A 19157-nucleotide genomic window follows, 5' to 3' on the forward strand; every position below is an offset into this window, starting at 1 on the left:
CGGCCCCTTCCCCTGTGCCCGGTTTCCCCAGCCCCTTCTCCTGTGCCCGGCGCCCCCGGCCCCTTCTCCTGTGCCCGGCGCCCCCGGCCCCTTCCCCTATGCCCGGCGCCCCCGGCCCCTTCCCCTGTGCCCGGCTTCCCCTTCTCCTGTGCCCGGCGCCCCCGGCCCCTTCCCCTGTGCCCGGCGCCCCCCAGCCCCTTCTCCTGTGCCCGGTTTCCCCAACCCCTTCCCCTGTGCCCGGCTCGCCCGGCCCCTTCCCCTGTGCCCGGCTCCCCCATCAGCAAATCATTCAATTAAGCTGTTTATGGGAGAGTTTGGTAACGAGAAATATGGCGGCCCACCAATACACCGTAACCACGTCCTGAATGGCTAACCTCTAGAGTTTGGACGAGTGACCTGATATACAAGTTTACTGCTCACATTGATTCCTGTTTTCCAGGATTTTCCAAGTGAATACCTCTGCTTGCTGCGTAATATCATGAACATCAGTTATTTTCAGGGACTGAGAGTCTTTCCTGACCTCGTCCTGCTCACACAGGTGATGCATTTGTCACAATATATTCGGGTCGGTACAAGGAGCGGCTTCTGTGTTGTACTTGCCTAGACTGACACATTGTAACGAGGCGGTGCGAGCTCCAGTGACTGCCTGCACAGATCATAGTAACAGCGCAGAGTCTGGTTCAGGCGCACTTCCCCTTTAAATTCCTCTGTGCAATGTGACATGTACAAGGTAAGAAGTCTTGCGTTTCTTCTGTGGATGTGTGGGAGGTGTCGCCAACCAAGAGGACGGGGTTTTACACATTGAACTTGTTAGGCAGCTGCGAAAAGCGAGATGTCAGCGTGCGGTTTATGAGACAGGAGGCGATGAATTTCTGAGTTGTCAAATTCATTGAGGATTCTGTTCTTACTGCACAGTAGAGAGCGGAGCTGACCATGTACTGCGCCACTGCTGCTGTATGTGCAGGTGTCGGTCTTCACTGCACTTCTGGCTTTGTGTTCAGGATATCCCAGGCTGTATGTTGTGCCTCTGTCCAGCAGTCTGTGATCTGTTACTAATGGCGTCTTTCTCCCCAGGTCTCCAAGTAAACCCTTGTCACGAAAACTGGTCAGTGATATGGACTGGGAGGTGGTGAGCAGGAATTCCCTGTCCAATGAGAGGCTGGAGACCCAGAGCCTGCCGTCCCGCTCCCCGCCCGGAAGCCCCAATCAGTACGTACATAGAGATGGAGTCATGTCCTAGCCATGCAGACACCAGGAGAGCTGGATCACAAACACGCGCCGCATGGTTCATCCTCCTCCAACAAGTCATTCTGTTAATCTGCGTCTGGAAAAGTTGGGTGATAACAAATCTGGCAGCCAGGTCACCATATCCATCTTTCCTAGAATCCTAATTGGTAATCTCAGAATTGCTGGAGTCTGGGCCTGTACTCTGGGGGTCACCCAGCTTTCCTGGAGGCAGATAGCAGTATTATTGTCACTGTCTGATGATGGGAGTTTTCCTTCTGTTGTTCGGTGCACCGTTCTTTTTTTGGCGCCTTCTCATGAGGTTTTTCGTTGCAGCCGCAACTCCACGTTCACTCAGGAAGGAACGCGGCTTCGCCCATCGTCTGTCGGGCACCTGGTAGACCACGTGGTCCACGCTTCTCCGGGTGAAGTCTTCACAAACCACAGATCGCCGTCCTCTACACAAGCCAACAGCATCATCCTGGACTCTCCGCAGTAAGTCTTACGAGCCCGCAGGGACCAGACCTCATTCATCTTCCGTCAGTGTGAGTTTCCATTAGTCTGGATACCTGGCAACAGCCGGGGTAAGTGACAGTCAGCTTGGGGGTAAGGATTGGCAACGAGGGGGTAGATTTAAGGGTGCCTGGTGCTGTAGGGCAGTGACAGGGTTAATGTCAGTATTCCTGGTAGGTTATGGTAGTGATGGGGTTAATTCAAGTATCCTGGTAGTGAGTAGTAACAAGAACCGGGGATCGAGGATAATCTAAGGGGCGAAGGGCAGTGGTGGGGTTAGTTCTGTGCGCCCGCCCGCCGTCCTCTAGTCACTCTCAAAGCTTCAGTATTGTTCTGTTTCCTCCATGCTCTGATCATAGAGAGGAGTTAGTAGAGGTCGTGACCTGTGTCCAGGCCGCCATCTGATTCCTTATGAGCTGTGGCGATGAGAAATGTGAGTGCAGCTCTGGATGTGACTAGAGTATCAGACATTATACAACTGTAAATTAGAAAAGGCGATCGCGAGATAAAGAAGAATCAGTCGCGTCAGAGGTGACACCAAACACTTTCATCCTCCGAATAAAAACAAAACCAAAACCCGGCCAGGGATTTCTCGCTCTCTAAGAAGGTACAAGGCCGGTGCTGAGCGCTCTGACGGCAGGCGACCTTCTAGGCAATGGAGAGTTAAAGGCGCAAGATAGATGGCGGCCAGGCTATAAGAGTCTGACGTCTGAGAGTAGACCCTGCGGAAAGAGGGGAGAGAATGAAAGATGGAGGACGGGGAGAGAATGAAAGATGGAGGACAGGGGGAGAGAATGAAAGATGGAGGACGGGGAGAGAATGAAAGATGGAGGACGGGGAGAGAATGAAAGATGGAGGACGGGGGGAGAGAATGAAAGATGGAGGACGGGGGGAGAGAATGAAAGATGGAGGACGGGGAGAGAATGAAAGATGGAGGACGGGGAGAGAATGAAAGATGGAGGACGGGGAGAGAATGAAAGATGGAGGACAGGGGGAAAGAATGAAAGATGGAGGACAGGGGGAAAGAATGAAAGATGGAGGACGGGGGGAGAGAATGAAAGATGGAGGACAGGGGGAAAGAATGAAAGATGGAGGACGGGGAAAGAATGAAAGATGGAGGACGGGGGGAGAGAATGAAAGATGGAGGACGGGGAGAGAATGAAAGATGGAGGACGGGGAGAGAATGAAAGATGGAGGACAGGGGGAGAGAATGAAAGATGGAGGACGGGGAGAGAATGAAAGATGGAGGACGGGGGGAGAGAATGAAAGATGGAGGACGGGGGGAGAGAATGAAAGATGGAGGACGGGGAGAGAATGAAAGATGGAGGACGGGGAGAGAATGAAAGATGGAGGACAGGGGGAAAGAATGAAAGATGGAGGACAGGGGGAAAGAATGAAAGATGGAGGACGGGGGGAGAGAATGAAAGATGGAGGACAGGGGGAAAGAATGAAAGATGGAGGACAGGGGGAAAGAATGAAAGATGGAGGACGGGGGGAGAGAATGAAAGATGGAGGACGGGGGGAGAGAATGAAAGATGGAGGACGGGGAGAGAATGAAAGATGGAGGACGGGGAGAGAATGAAAGATGGAGGACGGGGGGAGAGAATGAAAGATGGAGGACGGGGGGAGAGAATGAAAGATGGAGGACGGGGGGAGAGAATGAAAGATGGAGGACGGGGGGAGAGAATGAAAGATGGAGGACGGGGGGAGAGAATGAAAGATGGAGGACGGGGGGAGAGAATGAAAGATGGAGGACGGGGGGAGAGAATGAAAGATGGAGGACGGGGGGAGAGAGTGAGGGCGATGCAAAGTAACTTGTGAGGGAGTGACCAGGAGAGGACGCCGTTGCGCTCAGTGTTTTGCCTCCATTACTGTTGGCTGCTGCGGTCGTAGAGATTATTGTGGTCACTGACTTCCTCCATCTATAAGTGATGTGTTCTGATGTCCCCCCTCCTCCGCAGAGATCAGATTCCTATTACAATCACCTACCTATCCGAACATCTAGTGCCCTTGTCCCACAGTCTGCCCCCTACCTGCCACTCCCGGGATAGGTGCCAGCTGACTAGGAGTTACGCATGTGTTTGATGCATTTGTTGTGGCTGAAAGTAGAACATGAGCCCCGAGGAAGTGCATGATAATTAACTCTTCAGGTGCTGGTCCGAAGAGCAGGTAGTCTGAGAACCGTCCTGCAGCTTACATTTTCAGGCGTCCTCCATTAAGCAAAATAATTGATTCAAGTGACCCCAAAATCCTATAACTCCCCCAGCAGAGGTAAGTGTAAATAACACAACATGCAATAAATGCAAAGTATCTTACCCCGATATTATAACAGAAGGAAACAATGAGCCGTCTTCCCCAGGTTAGTAGGGAGGTTTTTCTGGGAACGCCGCACATGGACGGGAAGTCAAGGTTAGTGTTGAGGACGGAGACCAGATATTATCCTTAGACTTTGCCCTCTGATCCCATCAAAATTACCTTCTACCCTCACAAGTGCGATCCCACAACGTGCCCTGAAAAAATAAACCCCATAGGTGCCAAGAATCTCCCTTGGCCTGATGTGTTTCATCCCGCACCGCTCAAACGTGGGGCAGCGGACTCCTTAGAGGATATGGTCAGAAGATTACAGTAACGTGTAGGTGCCACGTGTGCGTATGCTCAGCGCTGCTAGAGCCGGGAGCGACGTCATACATATATGTATATACACGGATATAAAGCGATCCATCTGCATGTGCAGTGCGCCACCACTGGGGGGAGCTGATGAGCTGATTATATACTGGTGAAACATAGAACCTGAAAGTCTACAATAAGCTCCTGAGCGCCCCCTAGTGCTGGCTGTCAGAACGTCCCCTTGTAAGGCCTTGTTCAAACTGACGTTGACAACAGATTCCGCAGCAGATTTGCAATTTCACGTGCGGATCATCCAAGTGTGCAAACCATCGGAGGAGCGTGTCAGTTTTTGATGAGAATTTTAGATTGTTTTGTCCAAGCAGCAGTGAAAATTTCCATGAAAACCATGAGAGACACGTTTTGGTGGCAGACGCCGATATCTGCATGAACATACCCCTCCACTACACTCATACAGTGGACCTGGAGCTCTCTGCAGCCATCCATAATCTCTCCTGTTAGTCAGTGGTGGCTGCCATGATGTGCTGAGGGGAACCTGAAGGTCTGGGGGCTGAAATCTCATGTACAACTGATGCGACGTACAAATCTGAATCCTCTGTAGCCTGTTTTTATTGCCCAAAGCTGCATTCACATTTCTGCAGCCTTCAGAGCTTTAATCTCCCAGCATTCCCTGCTTGCTCCGTGTCTGCGCACAGCCTGCTCTCATCATCTGCTTCATCCACAGATCACAAGACAACTCTGTGGACGCCCCCCCACCCGCACTGCCTCCAAAACAGTCCAAGAAGAACAGTTCCAGCCAAATCTACCAGTCCCAGGAGCTGGACAACCACGTCAGTGAGGGCTGGTCGCCTGACAGATCCACGGTGAGTTCGGACCGGCCCGGGCTTTCACTTCCCTGCGCGTCCTTCCTCTCTCCTGCTTTATATGGAAGCCATTGTGCAACATGTCATCACTTCCCCTTTGCTGTATATTTAGCGCAGGGGAACTGCTTGTACCCGAGGTGAATGGATGGAGCACTGCCGAGGCCCCCAATATAACACACGTACAGCCTGCACCCCAGTAATAAGGATCCTCACTGTATAGAAGTCAGTGCATTATCCTCTTCTGTAATCTGCTCCTGTGAGGGTCGGCGTGCATGGCTGGCGGCGAGGACAAAACACCCTGTACGTTTCTGGAAAAATTGGGTGGCTGCCATTACAGCTTCAAAACGGGTTATCCAGCTTTCCTAGTGTACTGAATGGTTGTGTATAGGTTTAAGGAGGACCTCTGAGTGTTATATACAGTAGCAAAGCTGACAATCGCTCAATTCTTTGCACTTACACCTTTGCCAGTATCTTTTCCCATTGCAATTAGTTTTGGCTGCCAATGTTCTGCACCAAGTTTCCTACAGCTGCTCCATTCTCACCCAGGGGGCGCTATGGATATATTAGGAGATTGCTATTGACACCGTCCTGTGTTTTTGTTTCAGCCCAATGGCTTCGTGCCCCACGACAATCTGGTTCTGATTAAAATGAGACCGGATGAGAATGGGAGATTTGGATTCAATGTGAAGGTAAGAAACTTAAAAGTTCCTCAATTTACAGTGTTCGAGGTCCACTGCAGAGACCTAGTATAAAGGCCCCCATGTCACATGACACTGTATTGTGCAGGCCCCCCTGTCACATGACACTATATCGCACAGGCCCCCATGTCACATGACACTGTATCGTGCAGGCCCCCATGTCACATGACACTGTATCATGCAGGCCCCCATGTCACATGACACTGTATTGCACAGGCCCCCCTGTCACATGACACTGTATCGTGCAGGCCCCCATGTCACATGACACTGTACCGTGCAGGCCCCCATGTCACATGACACTATACCGTGCAGGCCCCCATGTCATATGACACTATCGTGCAGGCCCCCCTGTCACATGACACTGTACTGTGCAGGCCCCCCTTTCACATGACACTGTATCGTGCAGGCCCCCATGTCACATGACACTATACCGTGCAGGCCCCCATGTCACATGACACTGTACCGTGCAGGCCCCCATGTCACATGACACTGTATCGTGCAGGCCCCCATGTCACATGACACTGTATCGCGCAGGCCCCCATGTCACATGACACTGTACTGTGCAGGCCCCCATGTCACATGACACTGTATCACGCAGGCCCCCATGTCACATGACACTGTACCGTGCAGGCCCCCATGTCACATGACACTGTATCGCGCAGGCCCCCATGTCACATGACACTGTACCGTGCAGGCCCCCATGTCACATGACACTGTATCACGCAGGCCCCCATGTCACATGACACTGTACCGTGCAGGCCCCCATGTCACATGACACTATCGCGCAGGCCCCCATGTCACATGACACTGTACCGTGCAGGCCCCCATGTCACATGACACTGTACCGTGCAGGCCCCCATGTCACATGACACTGTATCACGCAGGCCCCCATGTCACATGACACTGTACCGTGCAGGCCCCCATGTCACATGACACTATCGCGCAGGCCCCCATGTCACATGACACTGTACCGTGCAGGCCCCCATGTCACATGACACTGTACTGTGCAGGCCCCCATGTCACATGACACTGTATCACGCAGGCCCCCATGTCACATGACACTGTACCGTGCAGGCCCCCATGTCACATGACACTATCGCGCAGGCCCCCATGTCACATGACACTGTACCGTGCAGGCCCCCATGTCACATGACACTGTACCGTGCAGGCCCCCATGTCACATGTCACATGACACTGTACCGCGCAGGCCCCCATGTCACATGACACTGTACCGTGCAGGCCCCCATGTCACATGACACTATCGCGCAGGCCCCCATGTCACATGACACTGTACCGTGCAGGCCCCCATGTCACATGACACTGTACCGTGCAGGCCCCCATGTCACGTGACACTGTACCGTGCAGGCCCCCATGTCGCATGTCACATGACACTGTACCGCGCAGGCCCCCATGTCACATGACACTGTACCGTGCAGGCCCCCATGTCGCATGTCACATGACACTGTACCGCGCAGGCCCCCATGTCACATGACACTGTACCGTGCAGGCCCCCATGTCACATGACACTGTATCGTGCAGGCCCCCATGTCACATGACACTGTACCGTGCAGGCCCCCATGTCACATGACACTGTACCGTGCAGGACATTGTCTCTGATCTGTTGTTCTTCCCTAGGGCGGCTATGATCAGAAGATGCCAGTCATTGTCTCTCGTGTGGCTCCAGGAACTTCTGTACGTGTCTCTTAATCCTCTGACAGATCTGTATACTGTATATGTGTGTTGGCGTTATATACAAGGGCAGGATTATTGGAGAGTTACTAGAGCAGCAGTTGTAACATAAGGATTTCTCATTTATCCACAGGAGAGCTGATACATTTCAGGGCTCCACCATTCACTAGAGTTAGTCAGAGCTCCTATTCATTCAGTTGTGCAGTGCGGAGCGGTCCGGCCGTCTGTACTCACCTGTATGGATTGGACCTATAGACATTCAGCAGAGCAGGAGGTTCAGTGTGTGGCCATGAGATTCCTCAGTGCAGACATGCAGTCTGGAGGAACAAGGGGTGCACGGAGGGCTGCCAGTGGTTGGATCCTCAGCAAACCTACATTTATCATTGTGGGACATGAATTTTTGTCAGTGTTTTGGCTTCCCCCAATGCAGACCATCCCCCCTTGTAACTATAAAGTGTTACTAGGTGCGACATTTGACGTCTGTGCCCCTTTCCTTGTACAGGCCGATCTGTGTGTCCCCCGTCTTAATGAAGGGGATCAGGTTGTACTGATCAATGGACGGGACATATCGGAGCACACGCATGATCAAGTCGTCATGTTTATTAAAGCGAGCTGCGAGAGGCATTCTGGGGAGCTGGTGCTATTGGTGCGACCGAATGGTGAGTCCTACCCGCCTTGTCTCTGCACTTCTTGAAGCCTCCTCCAGTTTTGCAGGGATCGCTGTGGTCACTCTGACCTGGTTGTGTTTGCGTCCTCAGCTGTCTATGATATAGTGGAGGAGAGGATGGAGAATGAGCCGGATTTCCAGTACATCCCTGAGAAGACTCCTATAGACAGCGTGCACTCGGATGACGACGCTCTGAGAGAGTCCATGATCCAGCTGGCCGAGGGTCTGCTCAATGGCAGCGTCCTAGCACAGTTCGATGTAAGACCTTGTATTGTCTTTGTGTATAATGATCTGACATTAAGGCCCCAGGCAGATCCACGGATGTGCGTTTATCTGTGCGCAGTCCGTATTTTCCACAGACCACATCAATAGAATATACAAACCAGGTCGGATCTGCTCCACGTTGTGCGGCTCGGTCCTATGGCTTTTATCCTAAAAACTCTGAAGGTTTGTAATGGACTGTAGAAATGAATGGGCCTGTGTACTAATAACAGCACATGGCGCGGGGTCGTGTGGATGGGGCCTAATAGGTCAGACATTACTGAGCAGAGGCTGCCGCTGATCCGCCATGTCACACACGTACTGCACGTTATACACCTATAGCCGCCTATGTCGTCTACGTCTTGGTTCCTTTTTTTTCATTCTTACAGTTTATTTTTTCTTCATTCAGCAATTGTACAGGAAGAAGCCGGGGATGACCATGTCTTGTGCCAAATTACCTCAGAATATTTCCAAAAATCGATACAGAGACATTTCGCCTTGTAAGTTCCCCACCAGCATTGTAAAGAATATGGATCTATTTCTCATAGGGATGGACACCCAGCTTTTCTAAAGTCCTGACAGGCTGTTCTGCCCGGTCCTCTAGTGTTGTTTTCCCTATGCCGGTCTCGTACAAACCTCTACCCCAGACAAGCCAGCAGGATATCTGCAAAATCCTGAACGCAGCTCTGGAAGTGACTAGAGCTAGACCTCGTTCACATTGCGCCTGATTCCGGCCGCTATCAATAAAGTTTAATCCTTGCACTTTACTGCACGACAAGAAAGCACCCTGTGAATACCGCCCAATAGACTAGTGTGTGTTAGTTATCCATCATTTGCGAGATATCTGCTTCTTGTCAGTCTCCAGCGCACGTCCTGATCATTGGCGTCTCATGGACACCTTTGGTGCGCTGATACATTGTAACGAGTTGTGCAGATCTGCAGTCACATAGGATCAGGTTTCTATTCATTGACAACACGTGGAAATCTTGAACATTGTAATGTACGGAAACAAAATGTGAGAGAGAAGTTTCTGAGTTGTGTTTCGTGTTCTTGTCATTGCAGATGATGCTACACGGGTCATATTACTCGGGGGCGACGACTACATCAATGCAAATTATATCAATGTGAGTCGGGGATATTAGAAGATATTCTGGATTATCAGATGTGCAGAAAACCGAACTGTAACACTTGATGTGTTTCCGTTATGTCGCTGTAGCCAGTTTGGCCGCGCAGTGTCCCTGGGGTTTGCGCTTGTGCACATTTTACTTGGAGGATCAGAGCAGCTTCTGACCTCATGTAAAGCGGATCAGCTGATCAGTGCAGGGTGTGGGTGTTGGATCCTCAATTCCCAGAAACCCCCTTTGAGCAGGTGTAATACGCGTATACTCTGCTTACTGCCAGTGAATATGAGAGGGGTGCGGAGCTCGGTGCAGTGTGTCGGCGCGCTCTGTCACTCTGCACTTGTCACTAATAACTGGCCAGGTTCACAGACTGTAAGAAAAGCCTGATGTCTGGTCTATGGGGAGCACCGAGACGTTTTTGGGTTAGTCCTGGCAGACACGCCTGGATATAACTGCCCCGCACTGCTCCTACTTCTCTCACATTGACGCCTTTTTTCCCCGGCACCCATGACCTTGAACGGGCGGAAAGATTTGGCAACAGCTGTAAATCTGAGTGTGTGTGCTTTCACATAAACAGGGATTCCCAGAAGGCGTCGCGCGGAGGGATTTATAGCGCCTGATATGTGACAAGTGGAATAATTCTGTCTTACTTACCGCAGATGGAGATCCCGTCCTCCAGTATAATCAACCGGTACATCGCCTGCCAGGGGCCGCTGCCAAATACCTGCCCAGACTTCTGGCAGATGACCTGGGAGCAGGGCTCGTCTATGGTGGTCATGCTTACTACGCAGGTGGAGCGGGGGAGGGTACGTTCTCTTCCTAGAAGTGCTTTAATGTCTTGGCTGAGCCATATATGTATTTATATATCGCCTGATATGTGATCGGAGCCCTCGGGAACTCGCTCAGCAGAGCACAAAGGGTTAAAGGGGAAGGAAAACGCAGCATATCCCACATGATACATTTGTGATATCAGTCTGTATTCTTGGGGGGCTACAGGACCCCCAATAGCCAAACAGTGTCTGCAGCTTCCTGGTGCGATAGTCTGCGTGTCCCTCCACTATACTGAATGTTACACCCGCTGCCCCACCACAACTGTTCTAATGGAGTCCTGTTCACACAGCTGACTGTTACAGTGCAGTCGCCAACATAACCCTTGTGAGCTAATCCAGCAGCAGAATGATTCTTATCCCCTCCCCCGCCCCCCTGGGTAAAGGAGATATTACACTGCTACAATGCAACAGACCCTCAGCTGTGAGCTTAGGAGAAGACCCCTGTATGTCGGCCTCAGTATGTCATCATTACCCAGGACCCTCACAGATCAGCTACTTGAGGTGAGTGCTGGAGCCTCATCACTAAATACCAAGTATAATACCGTCCATATTGTAGGGCTTGTGCATGGTATTGTAGCTCAGTCCCATTCACAAGAATGGGGCTGAGCTTGTGTTGTACCATGTGACGGACTGACTGTGTCATCAGCACAGAGAAGGAGATTGCGGTGCTTGAGAGCGACTTCTACAACCAGCTTGTCTGTCGAGGTCCTGGGTGTCAGACAACCAGTCATCACATATCCTAACGCCCTGAAACCCCCTAAAAGTTATATGACCTGTGGATCTCACACCTCGCCCTGTCACTCCAGGTAAAATGTCACCAGTACTGGCCGGAGCCCACCGTCAGCTCGGACTTTGGAAATTTCAGAATCTCCTGCCATTCAGAGGAGGGAAACCCGGCTTACGTTTTCCGAGAGATGACACTGACAAACGTGGAGGTAAGGCTTGGGGCGGTGTGAGGTACGTGGTGGTGAGAGGTACGGGGGGGTGCGAGGTACGGGGCGGTGCGAGATACATGGCGGTGCGAGGTACGGGGTGGTGAGAGGTACGGGGGGGTGCGAGGTACGGGGCGGTGCGAGGTACGGGGCGGTGCGAGGTACGGGGCGGTGCGAGGTACGGGGCGGTGCGAGGTACGGGGCGGTGCGAGGTACGGGGCGGTGCGAGGTACGGGGCGGTGCGAGGTATGGGAAGGTGCGAGGTATAAGGCGTCTGCTGTCTCCACGTCTCGGATCCTGATTGGTTTTGCTCTTCTTTTCAGAAGGATGAAAGTCGCCCTCTCACCCAGATCCAGTATACGGCGTGGCCCGACCACGGGGTCCCAGATGACTCCAGTGACTTCCTGGATTTCGTGTGTCTCGTGAGACAGAAGAGGTTTAACCATGAGGAGCCGGTGGTCGTTCACTGCAGGTGACCCCTCCCCCGTACCCCTTGTCTGTATGTGGGGGTATATGGCAGGGGTATTACCCTACTGAATAGTCAGGGCTGAACTACAAGTAGCAGAAGAACAAGATCTCCGAATCCAGTGACCTCCTGTGTACCTCTAGTATATACCTGCGGCTGTCGGGGCGTGCTGGGAGCCTGGACTACTTCCTAAGCATAAACCCTCCAGTCATCCTCTAATGGCTTTAATTCAGAGGTTCAGCACCCAGCTTTCCCAAAGCCCTGAAAGGAAAATCTGTTTATACAGCGGCTCAACATCTTACTGTAACACTCTCTGATTAGACAGGTCTAAAGTCCAGGAGGTTAGGAAAGCTGGGTGACAGCAAATATGGCTGACTATGGCATTCAGGACACTTGCAGAGCTGGGTGACGTTCCCTGTGGGACCCATCGCTGTAGTCACAACCACCCAGCTTTCCAGAAATATGATTGTTAGAAAATTGAGAGGAAGATTCTCGTGTCCGAGATAAATGACAAGTGGCAGAAACATTATTGTGTGACTGCCCCCTACTGGCCACAGAGAGTATTACCAGTGTGCAGTAACTAGTAAGAAAGTGGGGACTGAAGAAAGATGAGATGACATCATATAGAATGAGACAGTCACTATAATATATGAGACGGCCACTATAATATATGAGACGGCCACTATAATATATGAGACGGCCACTATAATATATGAGACGGCCACTATAATATATGAGACGGCCACTATAATATATGAGACGGCCACTATAATATATGAGACGGCCACTATAATATATGAGACGGCCACTATAATATATGAGACAGTCACTATAATATGAGACAGTCACTATAATATATGAGACGGCGACTATAATATATGAGATGGCGACTATAATATATGAGACGGTCACTGTAATATATGAGACGGTCACTGTAATATATGAGACGGTCACTATAATATATGAGACGGTCACTATAATATATGAGACGGTCACTATAATATATGAGACGGCGACTATAATATATGAGACGGCGACTGTAATATATGAGACGGTCACTGTAATATATGAGACGGTCACTATAATATATGAGACGGCCACTATAATATATGAGACGGCCACTATAATATATGAGACGGCCACTATAATATATGAGACGGCCACTATAATATATGAGACGGCCACTATAATATATGAGACGGCCACTATAATATATGAGACGGCCACTATAATATATGAGACGGCCACTATAATATATGAGACGGCCACTATAATATATGAGACAGTCACTATAATATATGAGACAGTCACTATAATATATGAGACGGCCACTATAATATATGAGACCACCAGGATCCCATATACCTTTACCGTATACTATCAGTGGTGTAATATACAGTCACTATAATATATGAGACAGTCACTATAATATATGAGACAGTCACTATAATATATGAGACAGCCACTATAATATATGAGACAGTCACTATAATATATGAGACAGCCACTATAATATATGAGACAGTCAATATATGAGACAGCCACTATAATATACGAGACAGTCACTGTAATATATGAGACGGCCACTATAATATACGAGACAGTCCCACTATAATATACGAGACCGTCACTATAATATACGAGACCGTCACTATAATGTATGAGACAGCCACTATAATATATGAGACAGCCACTATAATATATGAGACGGTCACTATAATATATGAGACAGCCACTATAATATATGAGACGGTCACTATAATATGAGACGGCCACTATAATATGAGACGGCCACTATAATATATGAGACGGCCACTATAATATATGAGACGGCCACTATAATATATGAGACCACCAGGATCCCATATACCTTTACCGTATACTATCAGTGGTGTAATATACAGTCACTATAATATATGAGACAGCCACTATAATATATGAGACAGCCACTATAATATGAGACAGTCAATATATGAGACAGCCACTATAATATATGAGACGGCCACTATAATATATGAGACGGCCACTATAATATACGAGACAGTCACTATAATATATGAGACGGCCACTATAATATATGAGACAGCCACTATAATATATGAGACGGCCACTATAATATATGAGACGGTCACTATAATATATGAGACGGCCACTATAATATATGAGACAGCCACTATAATATATGAGACGGCCACTATAATATATGAGACGGTCACTATAATATACGAGACGGCCACTATAATATATGAGACGGCCACTATAATATATGAGACGGCCACTATAATATATGAGACGGTCACTATAATATACGAGACGGCCACTATAATATACGAGACGGCCACTATAATATACGAGACGGCCACTATAATATACGAGACGGCCACTATAATATACGAGACGGCCACTATAATATACGAGACGGCCACTATAATATATGAGACGGTCACTATAATATATGAGACGGCCACTATAATATATGAGACGGCCACTATAATATATGAGACGGTCACTATAATATATGAGACGGTCACTATAATATATGAGACGGTCACTATAATATATTAGACGGCCACTATAATATATGAGACGGCCACTATAATATATGAGACGGTCACTATAATATATGAGACGGTCACTATAATATATTAGACGGTCACTATAATATATGAGACGGCCACTATAATATATGAGACGGTCACTATAATATATGAGACGGTCACTATAATATATGAGACGGCCACTATAATATATGAGACGGCCACTATAATATATGAGACGGTCACTATAATATATGAGACGGCCACTATAATATATGAGACAGTCACTATAATATATGAGACTGTCACTATAATATATGAGACGGCCACTATAATATATGAGACAGCCACTATAATATATGAGACGGCCAATATAATATATGAGACGGCCACTATAATATATGAGACGGTCACTATAATATATGAGACGGTCACTATAATATATGAGACCACCAGGATCCCGTATACCTTTACATATACTATCAGTGGTGTAATATACAGCCACTATAATATATGAGACAGCCACTATAATATATGAGACAGTCACTCTAGTCTATTGTCATGTTGTAATCACCAGGATCCCGTATACCTTTACCGTATACTATCAGTGGTGTAATATACAGTCACTATAATATATGAGACAGTCACTATAATATATGAGACGGCCACTATAATATATGAGACAGTCACTATAATATATGAGACAGTCACTATAATATATGAGACGGCCAATATAATATATGAGACGGCCACTATAATATATGAGACGGTCACTATAATATATGAGACAGCCACTATAATATATGAGACGGTCACTATAATATATGAGACGGTCACTATAATATATGAGACCACCAGGATCCCGTATACCTTTACATATACTATCAGTGGTGTAATATACAGCCACTATAATATATGAGACAGCCACTATAATATATGAGACAGTCACTCTAGTCTATTGTCATGTTGTAATCACCAGGATCCCGTATACCTTTACCGTATACTATCAGTGGTGTAATATACAGTCACTATAATATATGAGACAGTCACTATAATATATGAGACGGCCACTATAATATATGAGACAGTCACTATAATATATGAGACGGCCACTATAATATATGAGACGGCCACTATAATATATGAGACGGCCACTATAATATATGAGACCACCAGGATCCCGTATACCTTTACCGTATACTATCAGTGGTGTAATATACAGTCACTATAATATACATTGTAACATTTCATCATATTTATATTGATACTTTTGATTCACTTTAACCCATTGTTGTCCTGGCAGCGCTGGGATTGGTCGGACGGGTGTTCTCATCACCATGGAGACAGCCATGTGCCTGATGGAGTGTAACCAGGCCGTGTACCCGCTGGACATTGTAAGGACGATGAGAGACCAGCGCGCCATGATGATCCAGACTCCGGTAATATCACCGCCATTGTGCGTCTTATGTGTAGTGTGACCTGCGCGGTCCTAGAGCGCTGCCATGTCAGAGAAGAGATGCAAGTACTTAAAGGGCCTGTGATTGCTGCGGCCTCAGTGATCAGCAGGAGGCCTAAAGCCCAGTGCGCCCGTGTGACCAGCGCTCCATTCACTTCTATGGGACGCTTCCTGAGATAACAGTCCCAGCAGCCCCATAGCAGTGAGCGGAGTGCTGGCCATGCCCAATTGTCAGACCCCAGGCCAATCTTCAGTGCATGACCCATCCTAAGGAACAAATACCTGATTGGTGATTAATGGAGGGCCACAGCCACTCCCCAGACCCATCAGTCAAACAGAACTGCTTCCAGCGCCCATTCTGTACGCTATACGGGGGCCTGTACGCTATACGGGGCCTCTACGCTATACGGGGCCTCTACGCTATACGGGGGCCTATACGCTATACGGGGGCCTATACGCTATACGGGGGCCTATACGCTATACGGGGGCCTCTACGCTATACGGGGCCTCTACGCTATACGGGGCCTGTACGCTATACGGGGCCTGTACGCTATACGGGGCCTGTACGCTATACGGGGCCTGTACGCTATACGGGGGCCTCTACGCTATACGGGGCCTCTACGCTATACGGGGGCCTGTACGCTATACGGGGGCCTGTACGCTATACGGGGGCCTGTACGCTATACGGGGGCCTGTACGCTATACGGGGGCCTGTACGCTATACGGGGGCCTGTACGCTATACGGGGGCCTGTACGCTATACGGGGGCCTGTACGCTATACGGGGGCCTGTACGCTATACGGGGGCCTGTACGCTATACGGGGGCCTGTACGCTATACGGGGGCCTGTACGCTATACGGGGGCCTGTACGCTATACGGGGGCCTGTACGCTATACGGGGGCCTGTACGCTATACGGGGGCCTGTACGCTATACGGGGGCCTGTACGCTATACGGGGGCCTGTACGCTATACGGGGGCCTGTACGCTATACGGGGGCCTGTACGCTATACGGGGGCCTGTACACTATACGGGGGCCTATACACTATACGGGGCCTATACACTATACACTATACGGGGGCCTATACACTATACACTATACGGGGGCCTATACACTATACACTATACGGGGGCCTGTACACTATACGGGGGCCTGTACACTATACGGGGGCCTGTACACTATACGGGGGCCTGTACACTATACGGGGGCCTGTACACTATACGGGGGCCTATACACTATACAGGACCAGAAGCAGAGACCTGTATCCCCTGTACACTGTCCAGGCTCTGCCATTGCAGCCCCTTAGTCTCTAGGATCAGATCTGCAGTGAAGGCTCCCGGCCGCTATACAGTGGACAGAGCTATCCTGTATATAGTGTATAGGATGGGTGCCAGAAACCGCTCCGTACAGCTGATGGGTCCAGGGGCCAGAGGTCGACCTCCGCCATGTATTTACGACCTATCATGAGGCTTTTAAGCTTGGTAAACCCCCTGTAAGTAGCGGCACGCGCAGACACCACCATCTTGCAGAACGGCGCCTTGTTCTTCCCCGTGACGTGAGATCTCCGGTGTCTTTGTCCCTGCAGAGTCAGTACAGATTTGTGTGTGAAGCGATCCTGAAGGTGTACGAAGAAGGGATCGTAAAACCGTCACAAACATCACTTCATTAACAGAAGGAACCGGCCAATGAAGGAGCCGCCCCTGCGGCCGAGAGCGCGCGCTCATGGGACGTCCGCTCCCCCCCTCCCCCCCCCCCCCCTCCCCGGGTCCGGCCACACAGAAGGACTCAGAGGAGACAAAAAATACAAATCAGCACTGCTGCACTTTATGTTACGAGGAGAAGAATGGATTCTGACAGGCGACATTTCTCATGCATCGTCAGAGACTCGATGGGTTCAGTTTTTTGGGATTTTTTTTTTATTTTAGAGAATTAATTCTACGATCGCTTTGCTTGGAAACAAATAGATGAGATTTTTATTTATGTGACGTTGCTTTGTGCACTACGACCCCCCTCCCCCCCCCCATCCTTACCCCTGTACATTCACTGCCAGAGAAGCGTATACCGTATACATTTCACTGACGCCGCTGCTCCTAGGATCATACAGTGACCCCTCCCCCATCTGCACTGCAGCAGCGCATTACCGGCCCCCCCCGTCCACCTGCAGGACTCATGACTGGAGAGATCAGAGCATCGGGCCTGGATCTGAGCCACCACCGGGCACCCTCCATGAACTGGCACCAGCCGCCTGCCACTGATCAGCTGGTGCAGGCGCCGCTCATCATTGTAAGCAGATAATTGTGAGATGTTAGTGTGTTCAGACCCATTCTAGAGCCGTGCGCTCTCTCCAACCTGCAAAGCTTCACTTGGGCTCTCAGGGCATGCTGGGAGCTGTCGTTTTGCAGCAGGTTGGAGAGCACTGCCCTAGAGATTCTGGATTTTTTTTTTGTTTTGTTTTGTTTCCTTGACCACTAATAGAATAATATATTTTTATTTCTTCCATTAAATGTAATTGTCATGATAGTAGAGGCGGCTGTTTCTTAAGCACATGTGTAGTCACAAAGATGGCGTCCCCCAATATGGCTGCACGCGTGCTCTGGCGACGTGTTTTCAGTAACTGACTAGTTTGGTTTCAATATTATATTACCCCTCGATTGTGGGTCAGTCCCTACAGCAGGGATCGGCAAGCTTTGGCGCTTCGGCTGTGCAGGTGTGAAACTACAACTCCGAGCATGCGCCAGGCGCTGTGTGCGTGAGGCGGAGAGAAGGTGCGCGAGGCGGAGAGAGGGTGCGCGAGCCGGAGGGAGAGGGTGCGCCAGCCGGAGAGAGCAGGCGAGCTGACCTATAGGATGTGATATACTGCTGACCATATACAGTCATGGCCAAAAGTTTTGAGAATGATACAAATAGTAATTGTTACAAAGTCTACGGCTTCCGTTTTCCTAATGGCAATTTGCATCTACTCCAGAATGTTATACAGAGTGATCAGCTTAACACCAATTACTTGTAAAGTCAATATTTGCCTAGAAAATGAACTTTATCCCCCAAAACACATTTCAACATCATTGCAGCCCTGCCTTAAAAGCACCAGCTAACATCGTTTCAGTGATTGCTCCATTAACACAGGTGTGGGTGTTGATGAGGACAGGGCTGGAGATCAATCTGTCATGATTAAGTAAGAATGACACCACTGGACACTGTAAAAGGAGGCTGGTGCTTGACATCATTGTTTCTCTTCTGTTAACCATGGTTATCTCTAAAGAAACACGTGCAGTCATCAT

The 19157-nt window shown here is 49.4% G+C and overlaps 1 protein-coding gene across 1 annotated transcript in view; it reads left to right on the plus strand.

The window, feature by feature from the left end:
* PTPN4 (protein tyrosine phosphatase non-receptor type 4) overlaps positions 1 to 18404 on the plus strand; it is a 59650-nt gene extending 41246 nt beyond the window's left edge. The window contains exons 14-27 of the mRNA XM_075284698.1: positions 1075 to 1209; positions 1561 to 1719; positions 5087 to 5225; positions 5831 to 5914; positions 7559 to 7615; positions 8115 to 8271; positions 8371 to 8537; positions 8950 to 9040; positions 9603 to 9664; positions 10321 to 10467; positions 11298 to 11426; positions 11747 to 11895; positions 15730 to 15865; positions 17465 to 18404. Of these exons, the coding sequence (XP_075140799.1) occupies positions 1075 to 1209; positions 1561 to 1719; positions 5087 to 5225; positions 5831 to 5914; positions 7559 to 7615; positions 8115 to 8271; positions 8371 to 8537; positions 8950 to 9040; positions 9603 to 9664; positions 10321 to 10467; positions 11298 to 11426; positions 11747 to 11895; positions 15730 to 15865; positions 17465 to 17548 (1696 nt within the window). The 3' untranslated portion in view covers positions 17549 to 18404. The remainder of the gene's footprint in view (positions 1 to 1074; positions 1210 to 1560; positions 1720 to 5086; positions 5226 to 5830; positions 5915 to 7558; positions 7616 to 8114; positions 8272 to 8370; positions 8538 to 8949; positions 9041 to 9602; positions 9665 to 10320; positions 10468 to 11297; positions 11427 to 11746; positions 11896 to 15729; positions 15866 to 17464) is intronic.
* Positions 18405 to 19157: the final 753 nt, after the last annotated feature.

Source organism: Leptodactylus fuscus, chromosome 8 (genome assembly GCF_031893055.1).
Source record: "Leptodactylus fuscus isolate aLepFus1 chromosome 8, aLepFus1.hap2, whole genome shotgun sequence".
NCBI classification, from domain to species: domain Eukaryota; kingdom Metazoa; phylum Chordata; class Amphibia; order Anura; family Leptodactylidae; genus Leptodactylus; species Leptodactylus fuscus.